This window comes from Anomaloglossus baeobatrachus, chromosome 6 (genome assembly GCF_048569485.1).
Source record: "Anomaloglossus baeobatrachus isolate aAnoBae1 chromosome 6, aAnoBae1.hap1, whole genome shotgun sequence".
NCBI classification, from domain to species: Eukaryota; Metazoa; Chordata; class Amphibia; order Anura; family Aromobatidae; genus Anomaloglossus; species Anomaloglossus baeobatrachus.
The window spans coordinates 399424145-399451606 of NC_134358.1; the positions used below are offsets into that span (position 1 = coordinate 399424145).

General features: G+C 45.5%; 1 protein-coding gene across 2 annotated transcripts in view; it reads left to right on the plus strand.

Annotated features, from left to right (window-relative positions):
- Positions 1-14253, plus strand: part of SFRP4 (secreted frizzled related protein 4) — a 71828-nt gene extending 57575 nt beyond the window's left edge. For both annotated transcript variants that reach the window (XM_075316581.1, XM_075316582.1), the window contains 2 exons: positions 3268-3331; positions 13604-14253. In XM_075316581.1, coding sequence (XP_075172696.1) covers positions 3268-3331; positions 13604-13783 — 244 coding nt within the window. In that variant the 3' untranslated portion in view covers positions 13784-14253. The remainder of the gene's footprint in view (positions 1-3267; positions 3332-13603) is intronic.
- The last annotated feature ends 13209 nt before the right edge of the window (positions 14254-27462 follow it).

Consider the following 27462-nt stretch of genomic DNA (forward strand, 5'->3'; position numbering starts at 1 on the left):
CATATTTAGTAGGTGTAATAATAATAATATTAGCAAATACCTCTAATTATAAATGTAGTATAGTTCTCATGATATAGTCATGTTTCTTACCTCATGTGCAGGTAATTGGAGCTTAGGTATACAATTCCCAATCCTCCTAGGTGTTCATTAACTTCCTGGTATCATCTGAAAATATTGAAATTCTATTCTATATACCCTCAACAAGGTCATTAATAAATACACTGATGAGCAAAAGGGTAAGAATGTTTAAACTTTTGACTTTCAGTCCCCATATCTCACCATCTACTACAGCTTCAAATTATTTAACATATGATTAGTTATGCACATTCTTGTCATGTCACTGCATTGTTACTGTAATGCTAATGTGGTGGAAAAATCTTTTTCTTCCTGTGTGCTACAAATTACAACCTGTTCTCACATTCCCTTAGGCCTAAGACACACATCCGTGCCGCCGGTACGCGTTTGGCAATTTTTTCACGTACCAGCGGCACGGAAACACGTGGACCTATGTTTTCATTATTGTTTGGACACACGTAAGTATTTTGAAACCGAACGTGTGTCCATTCCGTACTTACGTGCGTCCGTGACTTTCTCACGCTGACATGTCCACGTATTCTCCGGCAGCACGGGTGTCACACGGCCTGCACCCGTACCACACGGAGATAGTGTAGATGTGGTTCCGTGTGACACGCGCCGGAGAACACGTGTCATTAATTTAAAAATGAAAAAAACACATACTCACCTCCACCAGCCCCGCAGATTCTTCCGATGCAAAATGTTCCTGCTGGTCACCGCTTATTATGAGCGTGTAAAGGAGGTGGGCGTGCTGCTACGGGCGCAAATCTCCGCCCCTCTGCTCGGCCGGAAGCAGCGTCAGCGGGGAGTGGGCGGAGCTGGGACCGAAGATCAGAACCCTGGACAGCAGCACGGACCACGTGAGTATGCAAATGACCGCTTCTCCATGTGCTATTGCAGATAGCACACTGAGAACACACGTGGACCGCACGTACCCGAGACACGTACTTACCACACGCAACACGCAGGGAAAATACGTGTCTCGCGGCACGTGCGTGTTTTTAATGGATGTGTGTTGGAGACCTTATAGTTAAGTGTCTTATTAGGTTGATTCATAAGTGAAAGGTCACTGGTTTGAATTGAGGAGCAGCCATGAAGAAGATTTCCTAAGAAAAAAGAAACAACATTATCCAGCTCATCGATAGCGATCTCTTGGCCAAGAAAATTGCCAGATTGTATCATATACAATAAGTGCCATGACAGTTGGAAGAAAATGAGATGAAGTCCATCCATCCATTCAAAAGTGAAGAGGTGGATGTCCAGGCAAAATATCGGAGTAAACAAGTCTGCTCACCATAAAGTCTATCAGTTCTGGTTTGACAGTGGAGGTGGCTTGTATGCTTTGTAATGGTGAGATCACAGATGTCCATACAAACACTGTGTGATACACATTGTACAAGTCTCGAAAAGTGGCCTGAAAAAAGATGAAGAAGCCTCAATTTCAATATTGTCATTAAACACATCGGCTTGAGTTTGCAAAAAAATACAAAAAGTTGATAGCTGAAAATTGGAAACAGGTGGTTTGGAGCTATGAGAGGAAAGTTTAGAATTTGATGGATGCAAATGAGTCTGGAAGAAACAAGGGATAAAGGGGCCAACGTATCGAGAACTTGAAGGAACAGTCAGGATTCGATGGAGGAGGCCTAATTATATGGGGTTGTTTCACAGCCAAAGGCTTTGTATACTTGACCAGGATCGATGGTGGTCTCAATGCTGAGCTACTTGTGAGTATCCTACAAGATAACTTACTATGTACATTAGAGTACTATGGGTATGAAAAGGATGACATCGTGTTCCAGGAGGATAACAAGCCAAAGCAGACATTAAAATTCACAAAGAAATGGTTGAATGACAATGAGTTATAGATGCTGGATTGGCCCCCACAGGCCCCAAACCTCAACTCAAACACTTGTGAGTAGAGTTGGAGAAAAAGCTTTATGAGTCAACTAGTATGCACCAATATTAGGAACTTGTAGAAGAGACATGGGATCAGATTTTGGTTCATACTATTATAGGGTGTGACACAACAACTAGGAATGGGGACATCTAGACTGGCTCTCAGACTAGGGACCCTAAGCTATCCCTTATTCCAGAGGTACGCCTGATGGTGGCGAAGTCTGGACCACCAACGTAGCCCTGACTCCAGTTCAGGCCTTGATCTAATATCCCCCTCCCCACCCCCGAGGAGGGCTTGGGCCGGAGTGATAAATTCCACAGAAACAGACAGATAGAGGAAACCAAAGCAGAAGTTCATTGCAAGCATATACAGGGGCAAAGACAATACATGCTCAGGGAGAAATAAAGTATAGGGAGATAATAAACAAACAACGAGAATATTTCCACAGCACACCAAACAACACTCAGCAGTTCACCAAAAGCTGGATCTCAACAAACAAGGACCGGTATCGCTAGAGCTATAATAGGCATGGAGAAACAGGTTCCACCATCTTTTAAAGGGGGCAGAGGTGGGTGTGATAGGTCTTCAGAAACCTGTGACCCTAGTAGCAATTCACAGGCCAGCAGGAATTAACTTCTATTAGACCGATCATCAGTGAGCACAACACTGGACGATGCCCTGCTCTGAGTGTGTAACTTAAAAGCAACAGGTAGCATGTCAGACTCTGCGTGTGTACAGGGGCAGAAGATGCCATGACAACGGGTGAATATCGAGCAGAACACCTCATGACAGATACATGCTTGAATCTTCGGATTGAGGCAGCGTTGAAAGAAAATAATAAAAAAATAAATTTAAATGTTTAAGAGTGAAACGGTAACACTGCAGTGATATCACAAGAATCTGTATAATCATATGCTAAATAGTTGCAAGTCAAATTTATGTATGAGATAGCCCAGATGATTGTCTATAAAATGATGGTAGTCCCATATTCGAAGCTGTAGTGAATGGTGAGATATGGAGCCTGAAATTCAAACGTTCAAAACATTGTTACTCTTTTGCTCATCACTGTATATTAAAAAGAAGATTGCCCAATACTGACTGTTGTGGCAAAATTATTTAAAGTAGTGAACAACCCCTTTCAGTTTTTAAAGTATGTACAGATGTCTATAATACAGTTATTTAGATTGCTGTATTGACCTTTATAATTTCTGGATATTTTGCACTTAGAACTTGCTTAAATACAATTGTATTTAGATATGATAACATATATGTCAATCACTGTATTTAATTTTTAGGATGATGCTTCTTGATGGCTGTGTAGTTGAAAAGTGGAAAGACCAATTAAACAAGAGATTCAAGGTAATGTTACTGGCTTTTATAATGTACTGGTAATCCTGACATTTTGCATGGAAAGTCAGTTGGGCCAATATTACAGAAAATCATGCATAAACAGGTCTAATCCCAGACAATGCAGCTGTAAGCACTCTAAGGCTATGTGCCCACGAGACTATGTACCCGTGGATTTTGCCATGGAAACCCTGTAGATTTATCTGGATTTTCTAGATAAATCCGCAGGTTTTAGCAAGTACAGACACTCCCATTGTTATCCTATGGGACATGGGAGTGCTGTGTCCATGCTGCGGTATGTGCGGCTGCAGAATATGCTGCGGATGTCCCACAGCCACACGTAACTGCATGTCAATTATTCCTGTGGAAATATCTGCGGAAATCTCGCCTCTCCACTATGGAGATAGAGGCCGGGACTTCCGCAGGTAAGTCGCATGAATGTCCGCAGTTTTTCCGCAGATATTTTGCTGGAATCCCGCAGAAATGGATAGCTGCGGATTTCGGGGAGCTGCTGCGGGAAACCTGGGACATACCTGTGGATATATCCGCAGGTACATAGTACCGTGGGCACATAGCCTAACAGTGTTCCATCAATTGAACCTTACAGAAGAGGTTGGGATACTTATGGTGTAACAAAGGTGAAGAGAGCGAAATAGCTTCCATGATAGCAAAATGTATCTTCTTTGTTATTAAGATAACACATAATACAGGAAGAAAGCAACGGTTTGACCTTACAAGATAGGTATTTATTATGCCATAGAAAATAGAGTACACGTCCACATATTTACGTTACCCCTCACCTATCAAAATCTTCATATGATAAGCCAATTAAAATTGCAGTAACAAAAACACAGATATAAAATACTGTATACTAAATATAATTATTGAGTCATGAATACACATATGCGACCTTTAACTTCTTAACAACCACGAATACACCTTTTAACAGCTGTCTTTTAGGGGTCTTATTCCTCAGCGCCATTTTTAATGGCGCTGAGGAATAATTCAGTAACCCCCGCAGGTGAAATTCTCCTAGGCGACAACTGTATATGACAGCTGACACCTATGAGCATTAGTCCCGACCAGTTGTGGAACTTATCGGGGCCGATAAACCCCTTAAATAGTACTGCTATCACAACAGTGGTATTTAAAGGGAATCTTTCACCTAGAATATGCGTTCTGACCTGTAAGCAGACGCATGTGTGCCCTAATTACACCTCCCTACCCATCCTTGTGTTGTAAAATTGTGTAATATGAAAGTCATCAAAAATGTTTTATTACTTTCATATTTCCTATGTAAATTAGAGAGCCGCTGGCCACATGGGCATCGCCTTGCCCTATGGACGTCTGCATACTTTCTGTGGTATCACGCCCCTGTGGGCGTGATACCATGGAGTCACATGAGCGACGTCCCCGTCGCTTATTCTATCCTGCGTGCATTTATACTTACCATTGCGGCAGGCTTCTCTTCCGGGTTCTCCTTGTGAGTTTCAGACACGCACTGCGCATGCACAGTGCGCGTCTGAAGCCGGCGAGTGAACACCCAGAAAAGAAGCCTGCCGCAATGCGCGCAGGATAGAATGAGCGACGGGGACGTCGCTCATGAGACTCCATGGTATCACGCCCACAGGGGCGTAATACCACGGAAAGTATGCAGACGTCCATAGGGCAAGGCGCCGCCCATGTGGCCAGCGGCTCTCTAATTTACATAGGAAATATGAAAGTAATAAAATGTTTTTGATTACTTTCATATTACACAATTTTACAACACAAGGATGGGTAGGGAGGTGTAATTAGGGCACACATGCGTCTGCTGATAGATCAGAATGCATATTCTAGGTGAAAGATTCCCTTTAAGTGGTTTAAAAGGGGTTAAAAGATCCCCTTTGGCAGGATCAGCCCCCAGTGATTCTATTCGTTGATGCCGATTGTTGCCATGCTACCCTGAGGTCATCTCATGACCATAGGGCACATGGCCTGTTAGATCCTTCTATAAACATGGTCTAACAGTGAATATCCGACAGGGTTCATGTCCCACAGAGGGACTAAGTGAAAAAGTAAAAAAAGTTAAATAAAATATGTAAAAATATAAAAAACACACAAAAAAAGCACACACACCACGGAAAACTGTTTTACCACTAAAAAGCCATCTTTTGTGTGTAAACAAAAATAAAGAAATGTACAAATAATTGGTATTGCCCCATCTGGAATGACCAAGTCTAATAAAAGTGTCATGTTATTTATTCTGTGCGGCATATATCGTAAAAAATAAAAGCACGCCAAAAATGCAATTTTTTCATTATACTGATACACAAACAAATTAATAAATTATTAATAAAAAGTGATCAAAAAGTCATATATAAAAAAATAAATGACATAAAAGAAAAATTTAAACTGTCCTGCGAAAAACAAGCCCTATTATAACTAATTCAGAAAAAAAATAAAAAGTTACAGCTCTCAGAATATGGTGATGCAAAAACAAATTAATTTTTGTAAAATATTGTTTTAGTGTGTTAAAGACGCAAAGCTTAAAAAAATATATAAACTTTAATACTTGCGACCCCCCTTTGATGAGAAATCATTCTGCTGTGAATGTTATATTTTGTATTGTTAAAAAATTCAATAAAACATTTTGGAAACTAAAAAAATATATAAAACTGGTATCACTTTTATTGTACTGACCCGAAGAATATATCTGGTATCTGTGTAATAGCACTGTCCCAAAGAATAGTCATCTTATCACTAATACCGCACAATGAATCATGCAAAAATAAAAATAAGAACTATTCCAGTACTGCTGTCTGTTACGAGGGGGACCCGGGGAAGCGTGCCAAGATGGGAAATGGACAGCTTCTGCCGGTCAAGGTCCACTGTGCGGTGTAAGGGACCGCTGCTATGGTCAGGAAAGAGTGAGCGGGTTGCTGCTAGTGATCGTCTGGAACGTCACAGACGATCTATGTACACCGGTTCGCCCTAACCCGTGAGGGTTGTATGGCTCGGGGCTTCTCGTACGGTGTACCTGTTGCACGGGGACGCACAGAGGTGCCTACACACGTGTGCCAGCGGGAGTCACAGGAATATGGCACGAGGGTAGCACAGAGGTGCCCACGCACGTGTGCTTCAGAAACCAAGTGAGTCCGACAGAGACTCGAGGAGCTCACCTGGGACAGGAACACAGCCTGCTAAACGGGATACTGCCGGAGCAGCAAGGCAGGGGCAAGACCTGCAAACTAGGTGCTGCCTGAGCAGCAAGGGCAAAGCCCACAAAAGACAATAGTGCCTGAGCAGTGGCGTGGCAGCACGCTGCCAGACATCCAAACATAGAAGGACGGTCGCGTGCCGCCATGATGGCAGGGGGAGCTTTTAAGGAGGTGTAGCTCCACCCAAGGGCCGGCGCGAGACGGGCATGACCCAATCAGGATTCGTGACGTCCTGGCCCAGCCAGTCAGGATTCAGCACATCACCAGCCTCGTCATCGGGCCGTGTGATATCAGTGAGCGAATGAGAAGACGTCACGTGGAGCACATGCTCATCTTCCTGCCTCTGGGTCATAAAGGCGGGATCCCCGGTTTCACAATGTGCAGAGACATGGGAAGTCTTGCTGCTTCCCTGAGCATCTATTCTTTGCACAATGCGCAACCTCCCAGAGCCTCCATGATGCTGAGCAGGAGAGCTCGTGGCAGGCAAGGGATGGGAGACCGCTCCATTCCTTACAAGGGGAGAACCACTAGGTGTCACCCTTCTGCTGTGTCTCTGAGAAGGCAACTCCTGCAGTCTCCCAGACCTTTGGCGCTGCTGAGCAGGAGGGCTCGTGGCAGACAAGGAATGGGGGACCACCTCATTCCTTGCAATAAGAGAGCCACGACGTGTAACATTACCCCCCGTCTAGGGCCCCCCCTCGCCTGCGCCTGAAGGCCGCCACCAAACCGGGGGCGTGGACATGCTCCTCCAATTCCCAGGACCTATGCTCCGGGCCACGACCAACCCACTCCACGAGGAAGTACCTCTTGCCCTGTACAATTTTTGTTCTTACTAGCTTCGCTACTTCAGGGTCGTCGGACGAGAAGCCAACCTGGGACAGCAGAGACCCCGAGGTTTTAGGTCGTACGGGTTTCAGAAGAGATACATGAAAAGTATTAGAAATAGCCCAGCATGGAGGGAGCTGGAGTCGATATACCGCCGGGGTTACCCGCTCTATTACTGTAAACGGGCCAAGGTACCTAGGAGCAAACTCGGCTGTCTGTACCGGAAGGTTAATATGTTTAGAAGACAGCCACACTAGGTCACCAGGTGCGAAAGATGGCACAGGATGTGGAAGACCCACAGGCCTCCGCCTGAACGGTTTATTATACGCACACGACGTACGGACTCCCATATTATTCTGTACATCCTGGGCTACCGCCGGCCCCCAATAATGCCTGACCCCTAGGTCTCTGGTCCTGTCGACCCCGAAGTGGGCCCCAACTTTGGAGGCCTGATCCCATGACAGCACACCGTTCCGTGAGTCAGAGGAAGTGAGGGTCTTACCAGGTGGCACCTGGTCTTGGGAAGTGGAAATGACCCTCCTCACACTGATTGAAGGTGAAACAAGACACTGACTTTCTTCCGAAGGTTTCAAACATCGGGTAGCTACATGTCCCTCCTGCCCACAGGCAAAGCAAATGGCCGACGGCCGAGAACCTGTGGTAGAGGAGACCACTTTGGAGACTTCCATTGGCTCCACAGAGTCATCAACAGAGCTGGCTGGGAGACCGGTCTGGTGGGGAAGGGGAGTCAGAGGCTCTATAGACCAGGTAGACGTGGGTGCCGAAGAGACCTCGAGCCTCCGCTCCGCGTGGCGGATGTCTATGCGAGAGGCAAGCCGAATCAAGGACTCTAAGGTGGTCAGCACGTCACGCGTGGCCAATGCGTCTTTGACGAACCCTGCCAGACCCTCCCAGAACACAGGGACCAGGACTTTATCTGGCCAGTCCAGCTCTGCGGCGAGTGTCCTGAATTGTACTGCAAAGTCCCCGACTGAAGTGGACCTTTGCCGAAGGCGTAGGAGCCGCAGCGCGGAGTCGTGGGTGACTTGAGGCCCGAGGAACACCTTTCTCATGGCCTCAAGATAAACTGGAAGGTGATTCACCACCCGATCTCCACGTTCCCACAACGGGGTGGACCATTTTAGCGCGTTCCCTGTGAGCAGGGACTGGACGAAGGCTACCTTCGCCTTCTCAGTAGCGTAATCAGTCGCGGACAACTCCAAGTAGGTGGTAACCTGGTTTATGAAACCACGGCACTCAGAGCTGTCCCCGCTGAAGCGCTCTGGGAGCGCAAGGCGAGGTGACCTTCTGCACAATTCCACAGCCTGAGTAGCCGCCTGGGTGGCGACTGTTGCTAGAACAGCCTTATCGGGGGAAGACCGCTCCACTGCTGCCAATCGTGACTCCAACTGCTGCACATAACGCAGCAACTGCTGCTGCTCTTCCGCCATAGCCAGACCTTTGGCGCGACCGTAATGTTACGAGGGGGACCCGGGGAAGCGTGCCAAGATGGGAAATGGACAGCTTCCGCCGGTCAAGGTCCACTGTGCGGTGTAAGGGACCGCTGCTATGGTCAGGAAAGAGTGAGCGGGTTGCTGCTAGTGATCGTCTGGAACGTCACAGACGATCTATGTACACCGGTCCGCCCTAACCCGTGAGGGTTGTATGGCTCGGGGCTTCTCGTACAGTGTACCTGTTGCACGGGGACGCACAGAGGTGCCTACACACGTGTGCCAGCGGGAGTCACAGGAATATGGCACGGGGGTAGCACAGAGGTGCCCATGCACGTGTGCTTCAGAAACCAAGTGAGTCCGACAGAGACTCGAGGAGCTCACCTGGGACAGGAACACAGCCTGCTAAACGGGATACTGCCGGAGCAGCAAGGCAGGGGCAAGACCTGCAAACTAGGTGCTGCCTGAGCAGCAAGGGCAAAGCCCACAAACGACAATAGTGCCTGAGCAGTGGTGTGGCAGCACGCTGCCAGACATCCAAACATAGAAGGACGGTCGCGCGCCGCCATGATGGCAGGGGGAGCTTTTAAGGAGGTGTAGCTCCACCCAAGGGCCGGCGCGAGACGGGCGTGACCCAATCAGGATTCGTGACGTCCTGGCCCAGCCAGTCAGGATTCAGCACATCACCAGCCTCGTCATCGGGCCGTGTGATATCAGTGAGCGAATCAGAAGACGTCACGTGGAGCACATGCTCATCTTCCTGCCTCTGGGTCATAAAGGCGGGATCCCCGGTTTCACAATGTGCAGAGACATGGGAAGTCTTGCTGCTTCCCTGAGCATCTATTCTTTGCACACTGTGCAACCTCCCAGAGCCTCTGTGATGCTGAGCAGGAGAGCTTGTGGCAGGCAAGGGATGGGAGACCGCTCCATTCCTTGCAAGGGGAGAACCACTAGGTGTCACCCATCTGCTGTGTCTCTGAGAAGGCAACTCCTGCAGTCTCCCAGACCTTTGGAGCTGCTGAGCAGGAGGGCTCGTGGCAGACAAGGAATGGGGGACCACCTCATTCCTTGCAATAAGAGAGCCACGACGTGTAACAGCTGTCTATTTGATTATTCTACCACCCAAAAATTGGAATAAGGCTCAGCTCATATTTATTCTGTGATCTCTGCCGAGCGCTTACATCAAGGTTTTCTGTTTAGATCCCAAAACTGCGATTCACACAAAATCTTCTTTGCAACCACTCACAATAATGAGGCAGATAGATCAATTTGGATTCCAGCTGGTCTTTGTTCCGGTGATGTCCCACCATTTTAGGCGTCTTTTAAGCTCACAAGTGTGGACAACCACAGTTCGATGCCTGCCAAAAAAGATGAATGCCATCTTGCGTAATAAATTGTGGGGTAAAGTTTTACCCATTAACCCTTTGTATAACTGACAAATTTGCGGCTAATAAATAAATTTCAATTTTACCACCAAGTTTGAAAATTGCAACATTTTAAACATGTTCTCCAAAATTCTGATATCTTCACAAATAAACACAAAAATTGTCCAGCTAACTTTAACACTAACAAAGTTATGAATAAAAGGATCTCTGAATCACTGTGATACATTGAAGTGTTCCAGAGGTTTTACCCCATAAATTGACACTGGTCAGATTTAAAAAAAATAGCCTGGTCATTAAAAGGATATTCCCATCTCCAAGATCCTATCTCAATATGTAGTAGGAATAATAATAATAATAATAATAATAATAATAATAATAATAATAATAATATTAGCAAATACCTCCAATTAGAAATGTAGTATAGTTCTTCTGAAAAGCCATGTCACTTACTTTATATGCCTGCACATGAGGTAAGGGACTTAGCTATCAGGAAAACTAGACTACATTTATAATTAGAGGTATTTGCTAATATTATTATTACACCTACTACACATTGAAACAAAATCTTGGAGGTGAGAATGCCCCCTTAAGGTCAAAATTGGCTCTGTCACTCAGGGGTTAAATGCACAGCTATATAAACAGAATTACAAAACAATACAAATAATGGGTAAATAGGTGGCTCATAGAGATGGGAACTCCATTAATGAATTACATGTAATTTGCTTGATAGTGGTATTACAAGTCCCAATGAAGACTCCAACATAATAGAAATGATAAGAATAGCAAAAATGAAACTATTCAATCACATTAAAAGCGTTGCCGCAGGGAAGGAAAAAAAAGATTGTTACAGAAAAAGTTGCTTAGGATTGAACATAGCACTGCTGGGTTATCACAGACAGAATTGACAGTGGAGTTCATATTGTATCATCCACTAGCAAGAGTATGAAAGAAAGTATCATACAATATGATGTGTCATATAGTAACAGAGAATAGAAGACATCACATAAGGTGAGTTTGGGTCATAACCCATCAAATGAGATACACTGAACCCCCAAATACACATTCAGTATGGTGCATGAGTGCCAGGATGAAAACGTGGCCCAAGAACCGTTTTTCAACATGACACCACCAACTTGCATGAGCAACCTGTATGGCTTAAATGTGCTACGATAGTCCTCAGCATCTGCGGACTTGTCTTCCATAAAGCTAGGTCTAAAACGTCACTGGTCGAAAAAAATCCAAAGAAAGCTGCCAGCAATAGATCTTGATGACTTGATAATTTAAGTGATGTGTAACAATGAGAAGTGACACAGGGAAATAGTATTGAGCATGCTTACTGAAATGTATTTACTACTTAGGACTAAACTTTGTTGGTGATGGCAATTTCAAGATGCCTCCTGTATGGAGAAACTAGTTGTTTGCATTGCTCAGATGTGATTTTGGCCCATTCTTCCACACAAACATTCTTCAAATCCTGAAGGTTCTGTGGGCTCCTTCTATGAACTCTGAGCCTTAGTTCCTTCTGTAAATGTTCTATTGGATTCAGGTCAAGTGATTGCTGGGCAGCTTTATTTTAGTTCTCTGAAACCATTTGAAAGTTTCCTTGGCTGTGTGTTTGAGATCAGTGTCTTGTTGAAATGTTCAACCTCATTCTTCATCATCCTGGTAGATGGCAGCAGATTTTTATCAAGAATGTCTTGGTAAAATTGTCCATTCATATTTCCTTTAATTGTATGGCTATTGCTAGTGCCGTACACTGAAAAAAGCCCCACATCATGATGTCACACCTCCAAACCTCACTGTTGCAATGGTGTTTCTGGGGTGATATGCAGTGCCTTTTGGTCTTCAAACATGGTGTATAATATGGCATGCAAAGAGTTTAATTTTGGTCTCATCTGGCCAGACTATATTCTCCCAGTATTTCACAGACTTGTCTACATGTTATGGAGCACACTTTAATCGAGCATGAATATGGAATCTTGTGTGGTGAGCGTGTGTACAGGCCATGCAGGCTGAGTTCATTACTTATTGTTTTATTTGAAACAATTGTACCTGCTAATTCCAGTTTCTGTAGCTCTTCACAGGTTGTCTTGGCTCTTGGATACCTCTTCTCATAATTGTTTTCACCCCTTTGTCTAAAATCTTGAAGGGAGCACTTAGTCGTGGCTGGTTTATGGTGAAATAATGTGCTTTCCACTTACTGATTATGACCCCAACAGTGCTCACTGGAGCCTTCAGTAGTTTAGAAATTATTCTGTAACAAATGCCACCAGTATGTTTTGCAACAATAAGGTTGCAAAAGTCTTAAGACAGCTCACTGGTTTTATCCATCATGAGATTTTTCTTGGGTGGCACATTGATAATGATACACCTTTTTAGAGGCATCAGTTGAACCAGCTGAGATAATTTTTCAATAAGTGGCAGAATAGCTTTCTAATAACTGATAGATTTCAGCTGGTGTCATGACTTTCCCTGTCTTTTTGACCTCTCTTTCTTCATGTCTGCAATCCATTTATCATTTCTCATTATTACACATAACTTAATTTTTGGACATCTATGTCTTGATTTCTTTGAATTCTTTGTGAATTGGATGGGTTGTTACCGACATCTGATGAAAAAATTCCTGTCAATAGCACCTTTATAAACACATAATTTACTTACGGTAAAAATTTACACATGTATCATAAAGAAATTCACAGATAACTTGGAAACAGCAAAGAATACCATGAAAAATTAAAGTGTTTATGATATCTAACATTATATAATCTAGACATTTTAATTACACTGCAAATAAAGATCCAACCAATAGACAATCTGGGTCAGATAGTTCCCAGATATATTACTAGTATAGACCAGCTTTCTCAAGGTGTGGTCGAAAATTGATAAAAACTGGGTTAATTATTTTAAAATGTTTCAACTAGCTAGATGGGTCAGCTTGATGCATGGAAAAATGTATTTAAATACAATACACCAGTAGGTATGCTACAATTATAAGTTAAAGATTAAGGGCCCAATTCATCAAAGCTTTCACTCTAGAATGGTAGCATAGAAGCTGTGAAAGGTCACAAGATTTAGACCAACTTTGAGTTGCACTTAAATTTTGCAACTTTTAGCATTTTCATGCCAGTGTCCCCCAGCTCCAACAAAATGGGCAGAGCTATGGCTGGATGGAGCATGATGGTGGGGTGACGCCACAGTTCGTTTAATTTAGGATGAGCTGTTGTGTTCTGTATGCCAGAAATTTCACTCCAGTTTCTTCATGAATCATGAGCATCTAACTCCTGCACCTCCCTTCATAAAGACCTCGAACAACGCCGGTCTTGATAAACCGCACCATAGGTTTTAGTTAGATTTGTTACATCCTAATGTTGTGACTTATATGATGCCAACACAATGAATTCTTCCATTTTTTTAACTTTTTAGAGATGGGAGCAGAGCTTACAAGAACAGCAAGTGAAAACGGCACAAGAAAAAATTAAACATGCTGGGCGAACTGGTCGTAGTGGGAACCCAAAGATGAACTTAAAGAACACAAACCCTCCTCCGGGAATCTCCAAAAAGAATGTTAAAACCAAGAAGGACCAGAGAGATAAGAGAGTATAAGCTGCTTTATGTTTCCACAATAAGACATTCCATTTGCATGGTGACAGTCACTAGCTGGCTACAGTGGCAGAACGTATTACTCCTAAACTCCTCCACCAGGAAAGATAACATGCAGAATCCTGCATTGACTTTTTATTTGCTGCACTTTAATTACCATTGTTGGCTTTTTATACTTTGACCACTACAACCCATATGTTCAGGGCTTGTATTGAAAAAAACTGAGACGTTTTTATATCAAGAAAAATTGTTACAAATGTGGGGGCAAATAATTTGCACCATATTTATGAGTAATTGGTTAACGTTCTTTAAAATATTTACTTTTATATTTATGGTGCAAATACGTTATCTATTTCCTCCTCTGACGTTGCTTGTATAAACTGAGTTTTTTGCACTTGTGCTTAAGCATGTTGGTATGTTCACATAGGAGGTTTGTGTCCCATATTATAGTTTTATTACTATTGTACTTCAGGCTGGACTCTGTTGTTTAAATATATTTAACAATTATGATAATAAACTTATTAAACTTCAATATGACTCTTCATCATTACATGGTCATTTTTTGTAACAAGTCATTTATCATATGTTGACAGCACTAGAGTGGTGCTTTTAATCTTAAGTCCTTGACCCGAGTGTTATACTCCACTTCCAACATTTTCACCTATTATTAGAGCTGCTCTGGACTAACGGTGTCATATTGTGACAGTATCTTCTGACTGGCTGGAAGTCATAAGTTATATCACATGCTCTCAATGCAAGTAGAGCTAGAGCAAGGCTCTCATAGACTTGACTAGAAGAGTGACCTGCGGCTCACTCCATGAAACACTGGAGCAATCTGGTAGGGCATAAATTGTCTGAGACTGACGGGAGCAACCCTGTTAAAAGGTGAATATTTTTTTACACTGAGTAAATGGTGTTACATAGTTACTTAGGTTGAAAAAAGACCTAGGTCCATCTAGTTCAACCTTCCTCCACCAGTTCTACATTTAGTCACTAAGTCATTTATAACCAACAATGTTTTGTGTACTGAGGAAATCATCCAGCACTTTTTTAAAAGCTGTTATAGTATCTGCCATTACTACCTCTTGTGGTAGGGCATTCCACAGTCTGACCGCTCTAACTGTAAAGAACCCTTTCCTACTTAGGTGTCGGAATCATTACATCTCCTTTTATTAAGGACACATTCAGAGCTTGTTTTTTCATGTTTGTTCAAAAACTCAGCATTGTGTCTAGATGTATCCAGCCTCACTCATTTCACCTGTATTTAGAAAGGCCATGCAAGTCTAGTCGGCTCGTGACCGCATGTATATATAGTGTATACTTGCAGTTTCATCACCTAACACACTCACCGCCAGCACCAGAAAAACCCAACCTTACAGTGCGTATGGTCTGAGATTTCAGAAGTCTGCTGTCACGTAGCGTTACTGTAGACTTTCATCACAAACTTGGACAACACCTATAACCCCTTCACCCCTAGGCAATAGGTTCCAATTGTAAGAAAAAGTATACCACAAAATATGCATTATTTTTATAACTGTCAGCTGCAATCAATCACTGGCATCAACATTATATGGCTGTCATGATTCTTGCACAGCTCTGCTGTTCCTGAGCCAGTGCATGTATCCTGCCTCCCGGAAGGGCTTGTTTGCTCTGGCCTCGTTTTGGTGGTTACGCTGCCATATCTTGGTGCTGCTGCCTCTGGGACGCTGCCAGTGACATTTCCGGCTCTGCTGTGACTCCGTTCCTGTGAGACGTGCTCTGGTTCTTGTCCTGCTACCTGGTACTGTGTGTCCTGACCTCGGCTCCCCTGCCCGACCTGACTTCCATCTCTCTTGCCTGACCTGACCTCTGTTCCCCCAATCTGACCTGACCTCTGTTTCCCCAGCCAGTCCTTATCTCCATTCCTCCTGCTCGTCTGTACCTCCTTCCCTCCTACCCTTCTTTTTGTCCATACCTCCCTGTCATCCGGTCTCCTGTCCTGTCCTGTGTTCCCTACATCCTCCACTGTGCTTACTTGCTCTCCCGATATCTGACCTCGGCTCTGTTCTTTGACTTTGGCTTGTTTTCTCCTGAGTACCGATGTGACATCCAGGCTTGACACTGACTGACTATCCCTGCTCTTGCTAGTGACCTCTAGTGGGCTTCTGTCTAACCACACTCAGGAGTTATTTTCCTACCTGAGTCCCTGTACCCCCTAGTGGTAGCTTGACAATGGCAAGGCAAGAAACAACTAGGGCCAATGATTGACTGCAGCAATCACATAACTGCTATGTCTGCCGACAATTTGAACAGTCTTCTAGCAGAGAATTGAGGCCACATCACTGGAATGGAGATTGAGTAAATATTATGCAAACTTCTTATTAGCAATATTGCTGCCTGCGATTAGCTAATTACTTAACTTTATATTTTATAAACTCTTTAGAATACATATCTCTAAAAATATTTTTAATTATAATTACATAAACAATAGTCAATCCCAAAATAGATTTGTATCTATGTTTGCTTATAAAATGAACACTACTGATGGTAACTGGCCTATAAAAGACCTGACTTTCCAGTAGAAGTCGGGTCCAAACTTCTTGGTTGTCGAAAACCAATATGCTTAGTCAGCATAGAGTAATCTACAAAAAATGGCTAGGATATTCCATCTCAAAGACTTCAGTAAAAAGAAAGTATAACTTAAACATATACTTTTCTTTAACAAGGAAAGAAATAGGTGATAGATTAAATTAAACAGCAGGTGTTATAGAAACCTGCAGAACATACCGTATGTTTTCATGTTAAACATATATGGGAGGCATCCATCAGCCATAAGATTACTTTGTCTGATTTTCATCCAGAAAAAAATATTGTTTATTCATCTTTATTGTCATCTGTATGCAATTCACATTTCATCTTTATTTATCCATCATCAGTTATTAAAATTTACAAGACCCAATACAATTTTCTATGTTAAAGAATTACAATGTGTCATTTAAAATCGGACGATCTCCATAGGATAAGATTTATTTTTCACATTCATAGACTTCAGTAGGTGAGTCTCATCTGGTCTGAAATATAGAGAAGACTAGTGTATGCTACAAGGACATGTGTGAAAAAGAGCGATCTGAACAGCGATATTGAATTAGTGGTAGTTATGGGCGACTCACTACTAAGAGGCACGGAGGCAACTATCTGCAGGCCGGACATAACCGCACGAGAAGTATGCTGCCTCCCTGGAGCAAAAATCAAGGATGTGGCCAACAGGATACCAACTATCCTCGGATCCAAGGACGAATACCCGTTCCTATTGATACATGTAGGAACAAACGACACGGCAAGAAATGATCTGCCAACTATTTGTGAAGACTTTGAAATTCTGGGGAAGAAAATAAAGGAACGGAACGTACAGGTTGTTTTCTCATCAATCCTCCCAGTCGATGGCCATGGTGTCAGAAGATGGAATAGGATACTAGATTTGAACAACTGGCTACGACGGTGGTGCAAGCAGCAAGGATTTGGATTCTTAGACCATGGAGTGAATTACCTCTACGATGGACTTCTCGCAAGAGACGGGATACACCTCACAAAACCTGGGAAACACACGTTCGCCAGAAGGCTTGCCACACTCATCAGGAGGGCTTTAAACTAGAAGAAGAGGGGATGGGAGAAAAAACAGCAGACAAGAACATGCAGCAGAAGGACAAACTAATCAAGGATACTAGATGCCGTAAAGAGGACCCAAGACAGGGTACTAAGAAGGAAGCTGAGAAAAGGGGAGCAAAACTTCTTTCCTGCATGCTGACCAATGCAAGAAGCCTGACCAATAAGATGGAGGAACTGGAGCTGGTAATGTATGAGGAGAAATACGACATAGTAGGAATAACTGAGACATGGTTAGATGATAGTTATGACTGGGCGGCTAACCTGCAAGGATATGAATTGTTTAGGAGGGATCGTAAAAAAAGGAAAGGGGGTGGAGTCTGTCTATATATAAAGTCCAGTTTAAAGCCCAGACTAAGAGAAGATATTCAAGAGGGAAATGAAGAGGTGGAGTCTCTATGGGTGGAGATACAAGGAGGGAAAACTAATAAAATCCTCATAGGGGTTTGTTATAAGCCACCAAATATAACAGAAACCACTGAAAATGTATTATTGAAACAAATAGACAAAGCAGCAAATCACAATGAGGTGATTATTATGGGGGACTTCAATTACCCCGATATAGAAACTGAAACCTGTGTATCTCAGAAAGGAAACCGGTTTCTGTCAGTAACTAAGGATAATTATCTGTCCCAACTTGTGCCGGGCCCAACTAGAGGGGCAGCCCTTCTGGACTTAATTTTAAGCAACAGGCCAGATAGAATAACAGACGTACGAGTGGATGGGCACCTAGGGAATAGTGACCACAATATAATACAATTCCACTTGTCCTTTAGTAAGGTGCCTTGGAGGGGGGTTACAAAAACGCTGAATTTCAGGAAAGCAAAGTTTGATCAACTTAGAGAAGACCTTCGCCAAATTGATTGGGACAATGTCCTCAAAAATGGGAGCACAGAAAATAAGTGGGAAATTTTTAAATCGGTATTAAACACCCACTGCGAGCTAGCCATACCATACAGAAATAAAAGGGCTAGGAACAGGAGAAAACCAATGTGGCTTAATAAGGATGTAAAAGGGGCAATGAATAATAAGAAAAAGGCATTTAAAAAGCTAAAACAAGAAGGCAGCGAGGAAGCATTAAAAATATATAGAGAAAAAAATAAAATGTGTAAAAAACAAATATATTTAGCAAAAGTAGAAACTGAGAGACTCATTGCTAAGGAAAGCAAAACAAATCCCAAACTATTCTTTAATTATATAAACAGAAAAAAGATTAAAATTGATGGTGTTGGCCCTTTAAAGAATAATGAGGGTAAAATCATAGAAAGCGATGTGGGAAAAGCAAATGTTTTAAATACTTTTTTCTCAACTGTGTTCACACAGGAAAAGCATATGCCAGGGGAAATGCAGAGTGATCATGTAAATGCCCCATTAAGTATGACCTGCCTAACCCAGGAAGAAGTGCAGATCCGACTTAGTAACATTAAAATTGACAAATCACCAGGCCCTGATGGCATTCACCCTCGGGTATTAAGGGAGTTAAGTAATGTGATAGACAGGCCTCTATTCCTTTTATTTAAAGACTCTATAGAAACTGGGTCTGTTCCACTGGATTGGCGGCTAGCAAATGTGGTACCAATATTCAAAAAAGGGTGCAAAAGGGAACCTGGAAACTATAGGCCGGTAAGCTTAACATCTGTTGTGGGTAAAATGTTTGAAGGGTTTTTAAGGGATACTATTATGGAATGTCTCAATGTTAATAACTGTTTAACTCCATATCAACATGGATTTATGAAGGATCGCTCCTGTCAAACTAACCTGATCAGCTTCTATGAGGATGTAAGCTCTCACATGGACCGAGGAGAATCATTGGATGTCATTTATCTCGACTTCGGTAAAGCATTTGACACTGTCCCACATAAAAGACTGCTAAGTAAAATGAGAAAGCTTGGGCTCGGGGAAAATGTGTGTAGATGGGTAGGTAGCTGGCTTAGTGGTAGAAAACAAAGAGTGGTTATTAATGGTGCATACTCAGATTGGGCCAGGGTTACTAGTGGGGTGCCACAGGGGTCTGTATTGGGCCCCCTACTATTTACTATATTTATTAATGATCTGGTGGATGGTTTACAGAGTAAAATATCAGTATTTGCAGATGATACAAAACTATGTAAGGTAGTTAACACAAAGGAGGACAGTTTGCAACTACAGATGGACTTGAGTAAATTGGAGAATTGGGCTGAAAAATGGCAAATGAGGTTTAACACAGATAAGTGTAAGGTTATGCACATGGGAAGGAGAAACAGATGCTACGATTACTTACTAAATGGGAAACTGCTGGGGAAATCAGACATGGAAAAAGACTTAGGCATCTTAGTGAATAAGAATCTAAATTGGAGTGCCCAGTGTCAGGCAGCAGCCACCAAAGCAAATAGGGTGATGGGATGCATTAGAAGAGGTCTGGGGGCACGAGATGAAAACATCATTCTCCCTCTGTACAAATCACTAGTCAGACCACACTTGGAGTATTGTGTGCAATTTTGGGCGCCGGTGCTGAAGAAAGACATTACTGAACTTGAAAGGGTTCAGAGGCGGGCTACTAAAATAATAAATGGAATGGGTGCATTACAATACACGGAAAGGTTATCAAAATTAGGTCTATTTACTCTAGAAAAGAGAAGACTTAGGGGAGACCTAATAAATATGTACAAATATATCAGAGGGCCATATAGAGATCTCTCCCATGATCTGTTTGTACCAAGGACTATGACAAGAACAAGGGGGCATTCTTTTCGATTGGAGGAAAGAAAATTCCTACATCAGCATAGAAGAGGGTTCTTCACGGTAAGAGCAGTGAGGCTCTGGAACTCTCTTCCTGAGGAAGTGGTGATGGCCAACTCACTGAATGAATTTAAGAGAGGAATGGATGCATTTCTTGTTAGCAAAAGTATAGAGGGTTATAAATAGCATAATCTTACAGGTAGATAGAAGAGCGACCAAGATTATTAGAGGAATGGGTGGGCTGCAATACCAAGACAGGTTATTAAACTTGGGGTTAGTTAGTTAGGAAAAACAAAGGCTTAGGGGGATCTAATCACAATGTATAAATATATGAGGGGACAGTACAGAGACCTTTCCAAAGATCTCTTTACACCTAGGCCTGCGACTGGAACACGGGGGCATCCGCTACGTCTTGAGGAAAGAATGTTTAATCATAATCACAGATGAGGACTCTTTACTGTACGAGCAGTGAGACTATGGAGCTCTCTGCCGCATGATGTTGTATTGAGGGATTCACAAGTAAAATTTAAGCAGAGCCTGATCGCATTAATTGAAAAATATAATATTACCAGTTATGTATATTGGATTTTATGACAGGGTGTTGATACAGGGAACTAGTCTGATTGCCGTATGTGGAGTCAGGAAGGAATTTTTTTCCCCATTGGAGCTTATTTGACACATTGGGGTTTTTTTGCCTTCCTCTGGATCAACATGTTAGGCTACGGGTTGAACTAGATGGACTTAGAGTCTCCCTTCAACCTTAAAAACTATGAAACTATGAAATTATATTTTTTTATATTGTTTTTTTTCACTGATAGCACTCGAAACAAATATATGGCCATGTAAACGTAGTCTATGGGAACAGATGCCATTGTTAGGCATCATATACAGGCACTATTTAATATACACATCGGGAGGTTTTTCCAGTCTGTACTTTTAGTGAAAGCAAAAAACTGAAGTGAGTCCAGCCTTCTATAGTAGTTATTGATATACACTGTAAGTCAAAAATGTACTGGGACATCTACACCGAAAACCTTCGGAAACTTATAGGACATTCCATTCTAAATCAATAGATATTAATATAGAGTTTGTCCCCACTTTACTATCGTAACAGCTTCCACTCTTCTGACTTTTCCACATTGGAGTGTATCTGTGAGAATTTTTGCTGAATACATCCTAAAGAGCATTTGTGAGGTCACAAAAAATGATGAACAAAAGAGTCTGGCTCGCAACCTTCCTTCATGTTCATTCAGGTGTTCACAGATATTGAGGTCAGAGTTCTGTGTGGGCTAGCCAGTTTCTTCCACATCAAATTCACCCAGCCAGGCCTTTATAAACCTTGCTTTGTGCTCTAGAACAAAGTCCTACTCAAACAGAAAAGGAACTTCCCCAACATTTTCCCTCAAAGTTGGCAGCATACAATTATCAAAATGTCTTGCTATGCTGAGGAGCTAAGATTTCCTAAGCTCGACCCATTAAAAAAGTCCCATAGCATTATCCCTGTTCTGCCAAAATTTACAGTTTGTACAACATGATAATTTGGACGGATAACAATGGATCCTGCGCCCATAGACTTCAGCCCCTTTCACATATGAGTTTTTTGCCATCAGTCACGATCCGTCGAATTTTGAAAAAACAGATCTGGCAACTGATGACGCTGGATCCGTTTTTTTCTCATTGACTTGTATTAGCAACAGATTGCAACGGATGGCCTCACGTTTCATTCGTCGTCCGACGGATTCGTCAAAAAATGTTTGTCTGTTGGACGGAGACAACGGCCAAAGGAAACTTTTTTGTCTACGTCAAAAAAACGGACAGCGACAGATTTGTCACCGTCCGTCGTTAGGTAGAATAGAATCCGGGGCAAGATCCGTCGTCATCCGTCAAATGATGGAATCCAGCAACGGATTTCGTTTTTTTTTTTTTAACAGAGCATGTTCTAATTTATTATTTAGCCCACAGCTAGTCAGATCCGTCGAAAAATGGATCCGTCGCATAAGTTTAACCACAATCTGCAACGGATTCGATGATCCGTTGAGAAAACTGATGGTGACTGATGGCAAAAAACTGATGTGTGAGAGGGGCCTTCCATTCTACTAAATGACGGACGGCAATGGATCGGTCGCTGTCCATTTTTTCAACGTACACAAAAAACGTTACATTAGCCGTCGTCGCCGTCCGACAGACAAACATTTTTCGACGGATCCATTGAACGAAGGATGAAACGTGAGGCCATCCGTCGCAATCCGTTCCTAATACAAGTCAATGAGAAAAAACTGATTCAGCTACATCAGTCGCCGGATGTATCTTTTTCAAAATTCAACGGATTGGGATTGATGGCAAAAAACTGTTGTGTGAAAGGGGCCTAAGAGGCCCACCGACCCAGCGCCTACATCAGCTGGATATATGTCCGAGAACACACATTCAGGTGAAATGTATTGCGGCGCAGAGATCTTTTGGGTCCCTTCATCGCATTATTTGTCATCAGCCAATGTGAGGCCAGCAGCTGCTGTTGATAGTGCCATGTAACATTGGGGATGCATGGCAGTGCTGATGTCAGCTGCTGGCTACAGAAGGGGACAACACGCAGTCGGGGAGTGGAAAAGTTTGAGTGGAATGTATTTTTTTATGAATTATAGAAGAGCATCAAACTGGGAACATACTTTATATATACTCTATAATAGATAGATAGATAGATATCGTTATTTTCATGCCCATAGTACTCAAGTGTATAAAGTAACTCGCATTGTAAGATACTCACAAATAGCTCAGCATTAAGATCAGCATCAATCCTGGGCAAGTATCTGTCGTGGGCGGGGAGGAGGGTGTCAGCACACTACGCTCACCCCTTCTGCTCGGGTCCGGCGGCTGCTGCTCAGTGGTGGCTCGAGCGGTGGGCCGGATCCCGGGGATTCTCGAGCGACACTCCTCGCCCGTGAGTGAAAGTGGGTTGTTGGGTGTGGGAATTGTTTATTGTCCGTGACGCCACCCACGGTTGTGGTGATTTCACCACCGCTGCTCTATAGGCCCGGGGACGATGGTGTGTAGCAGCGAGATGTTGCGTTGCCCCTCCGTGGGTAGGGGTTGGTGATCCCGGGGCCCGGTGATGGTGAGGGAGGTGCAGGGCCTGGTGGGCGCAGGGACGCGGGGGCAGCGCTGTGCCTTGCGGCACTGTGGTACTCACTCAGCCTCAGACGTTGACACAGTTTTACGGTAAACCACACGGCTGGAAAGACGGTTCCCACGGACGGCTGCACTTGCTCTCCCAGTAGGTAACGGTGATGTCCCTCTGACCTGCACCTGATGTTTCTAAGTTGGTAGCGATGGGTTCCCACCGGTAACCCACTCCCCGGCTTCAAGCTGGACCGGAGGAGCTCTACTTTGCCCGCAGACGCTGGCCCTGAGGAACTGGTGCCTTGGCGGTGGCGGTGTTCCTCCTTAATGGTTGGACTGTTGCCTTCAATCGGGACTTGGTTGTTGGGGGATCTACGTCCCCTTCACTGACGGATTCGGCAAATTATGGCGACTCCTAGCCTTGCCGGGGTCCGAGAGGCCCCTGCCCTGGTGCTGACTGTCCTTTGCACGCTGCTCCAGACCGCCGGGTCACTACCCGTCCGCGGTCCTTCCAGGAACTCCCGAACAGTCCCCCCTCTGGACAGTCACCGTCGTTGCTGACCTTGCTGACCCGTCCTGCACACAGCTGGACCACTTCAGGCTTTTCACTCTCTTTCTTTCCTGTCACCACTCTTGCTTTCCTCCTTTACCACTTTACTTCCTTTACTTTCACTTCCTCAACTCCACTTCACTGTTTACTCAAGCTCCTCCTGAGCTATTCTGCCTGGTACTTCCTGCCTCCAGAGCTGTGAACTCCTCGGTGGGCGGAGCCAACCGCCTGGCCCACCCCCTGGTGTGAATCATCAGCCTCTGGAGGAAGGCAACAAGGATTTTTGGTTAGCTTTGGTGTTCCTAACTGGGATGTAGGGTGTGGTGGTGTGATGACCTGTGACCCCTGGCTTGCCCAGGGCGTCACATTCCCCCTTAGCAAAATGCAGACCGTCCGTGGGCTGCCCGTCCAACACCGGTTTTATTTTTCTGTAAAAGATAACATGGTAAACGGTAACATATATACATTTTAATAACTCTTCCAATAACGGGAGGCACTTTTCTTAAACGTTGCATAACGGTTTACGGTTACGGTTTCCGCTCTCTCCCACCCAAGCAACCTGGCCCTGATGCTACCCCTACAGCCCAGGCAGCACCCCTTGACCCACAGTCCAGCACAAGTTACCCGAGCGGGATCTGTCCTTCCCCTCCAGAGGGTAGCCACCGGTTCCTGTGGTGGCTGGGCCCCAGCCTGCTCTGCTGAGGGCCCTCCCTCCAACCTGCCTCTCCGGAGGCGGCATTGCGGAAAACGGTAACGGCAAACAACTTATTTACAAGCCACTTAACGTTTGTGGTTGCCCTGCAAGTTCACGGGCTTGTCCATGGATAGTTCCCATGCAAAACAACTTTTTAACGGTCCCCACGGGGACAACGGTGCCGGCTCCAGCCGGTTGCAAATCAAACAGACAATCTGGTGAAGTACTCGGTATCATTTCACTTATCATTTTCAAAACTTTCAAACAAAAACACAATGGTGGTCCCAACCGGGACGGTGCAACGGGCATCCGCTGCCCTACTCCAGGCCTTCAGCTTCATCCGAGGGAGGGGGTGCAGGGCTCACTCTGCTCTCCTGGCTGCCCCGCAGTTTCACATCCAGGGCAAACCACCCCCTCTCTCCGCAGTGTCGGGTGTACTGAATGATGTCTCCCGGCATTAGGTTGCGGCCGGGATGCTCCTCAGGCAGGTGGGCATTCATATCCCGCCGGGCTACAAACACTTCGGCCTCCAGGCCCGGTTCATAGATAAACCCGTAGCCCCGGCGGACATCAAACCGCCTCACCTGCCCCACGTACAGCGGTTCCCGGACACGGAATGTTGCTTGCCGGAGGTTCTCCTTTTCTCTTATGGCTCTGGCCACCAGCTCGGCTTTCCTTCTCTCCCTCTCACCGATCTCCAGGCCCAGCGGTACCGGCTCCCTATCCCAATACGGCGCTGCTGCGAGCTCCGGCGCACGGGTCGGGCCCCGCGGGACATTCTGGACATTGCCCACTGTCAGGAAGCTGGGTGGCGTGTCCCGCGGTGTCTTGGCCTTGGGCGCTGCCTTACAGCAACAACCCGGCGCTACCTCAGCCGAGGTGTGGGGGATGGGCATAGGGGCTTTCCGCTGCTGGGCCTTCGGCTCGGAGCGGGTCATCGGCTCCGGCTCGGGGGATTTTTCAGGGGATGCCTCCGGTTCAGCTTTCGGGGCCTTCCACGGCAACACCTCCGGTCTACTACGGGCTCCGGCTACAGGTCGGTCCGCCGGGGCGGGGACGCTGGGTATTGCTACCGGTTGCGGTGGTAGCAGGCCTAGTGGCGGGGTCATGGCCTCCGAGACGGGTGGCGAGGGAGGCAACGGTGGGAGAGGGCTTGGACCGGGCCCCGCAGCCGCGATGACCGGCCCTTCCAGGGCATCGGGACGTGGGTCACTCACCCTCCCTTTCTCCGCTTCCTCCTCGCGTCTCCGCACGGTGGCTATAACGTCCGCCATGTCGGTCTCCCACTCCTCCATGAGGAGCTGCATCCTGACCTGCAGCCGTTGGTAGAGCTGCGCGGTCCGGATTTCCACCCACGCCGCGGATCCAGGCGCGGGGGCTACGGTGTCGCGGGACGGCATCCACATGGTGGCTTTTTCTTCCAGGAACGGTATATCTGCAGAGTCCTGGCGTCCCTGCTTTTATAGCTGCAGCTACATGCAGCCAGCCGCCATCGCGTCCCCCTTAGCTCTTTCCAGCCCCTCCTCTCTCGGGGCGGGGTTTTTGCCTTCGCGCCTCTACTACTCGAGAAGACGCTCGAGCGGGAACTTTTCGCGCCAAAGATGGCGGCTTCTGAAATTTTTCTGCCGGATACCTCCGGCGGTAACAAGGCGCACCTCTACCAGACGGCAGAGCGGTAAGATCCTGTTCGTGACGCCAAGTTGTCGCGGGCGGGGAGGAGGGTGTCAGCACACTACGCTCACCCCTTCTGCTCGGGTCCGGCGGCTGCTGCTCAGTGGTGGCTCGATCGGTGGGCCGGATCCCGGGGGTTCTCGAGCGACACTCCTCGCTCGTAAGTGAAAGGGGGTTGTTGGGTGTGGGAATTGTTTATTATCCGTGACGCCACCCACGGTTGTGGTGATTTCACCACCGCTGCTCTATAGGCCCGGGGACGATGGTGTGTAGCAGCGAGATGTTGCGTTGCCCCTCTGTGGGTAGGGGTTGGTGATCCCGGGGCCCGGTGATGGTGAGGGAGGTGCAGGGCCTGGTGGGCGCAGGGACGCGTGGGTAGCGCTGTGCCTTGCGGCACTGTGGTACTCACTCAGCCTGAGACGTTGACACAGTTTTATGGTAAACCACACGGCTGGAAAGACGGTTCCCACGGACGGCTGCACTTGCTCTCCCAGTAGGTAACGGTGATGTCCCTCTGACCTGCACCTGATGTTTCTAAGTTGGTAGCGATGGGTTCCCACCGGTAACCCGCTCCCCGGCTTCAAGCTGGACCGGAGGAGCTCTACTTTGCCCGCAGACGCTGGCCCTGAGGAACTGGTGCCTTGGCGGTGGTGGTGTTCCTCCTTAATGGTTGGACTGTTGCCTTCAATCGGGACTTGGTTGTTGGGGGATCTACGTCCCCTTCACTGACGGATTCGGCAAATTATGGCGACTCCTAGTTTTGCCGGGGTCCGAGAGGCCCCTGCCCTAGTGCTGACTGTCCTTTGCACGCTGCTCCAGACCGCCGGGTCACTACCCGTCCGCGGTCCTTACAGGAACTCCCGAACAGTCACCCCTCTGGACAGTCACCGTCGTTGCTGACCTTGCTGACCCGTCCTGCACACAGCTGGACCACTTCAGGCTTTTCACTCTCTTTCTTTCCTGTCACCACTCTTGCTTTCCTCCTTTACCACTTTACTTCCTTTACTTTCACTTCCTCAACTCCACTTCACTGTTTACTCAAGCTCCTCCTGAGCTATTCTGCCTGGTACTTCCTGCCTCCAGAGCTGTGAACTCCTCCAACCACCTGGCCCACCCCCTGGTGTGAATCATCAGCCTCTGGAGGAAGGCAACAAGGATTTTTGGTTAGCTTTGGTGTTCCTAACTGGGATGTAGGGTGTGGTGGTGTGATGACCTGTGACCCCTGGCTTGCCCAGGGCGTCACATATCCAAAGCCTTTTGCTGTAAAACAATCCCATGTCATCAGGCTTCCTC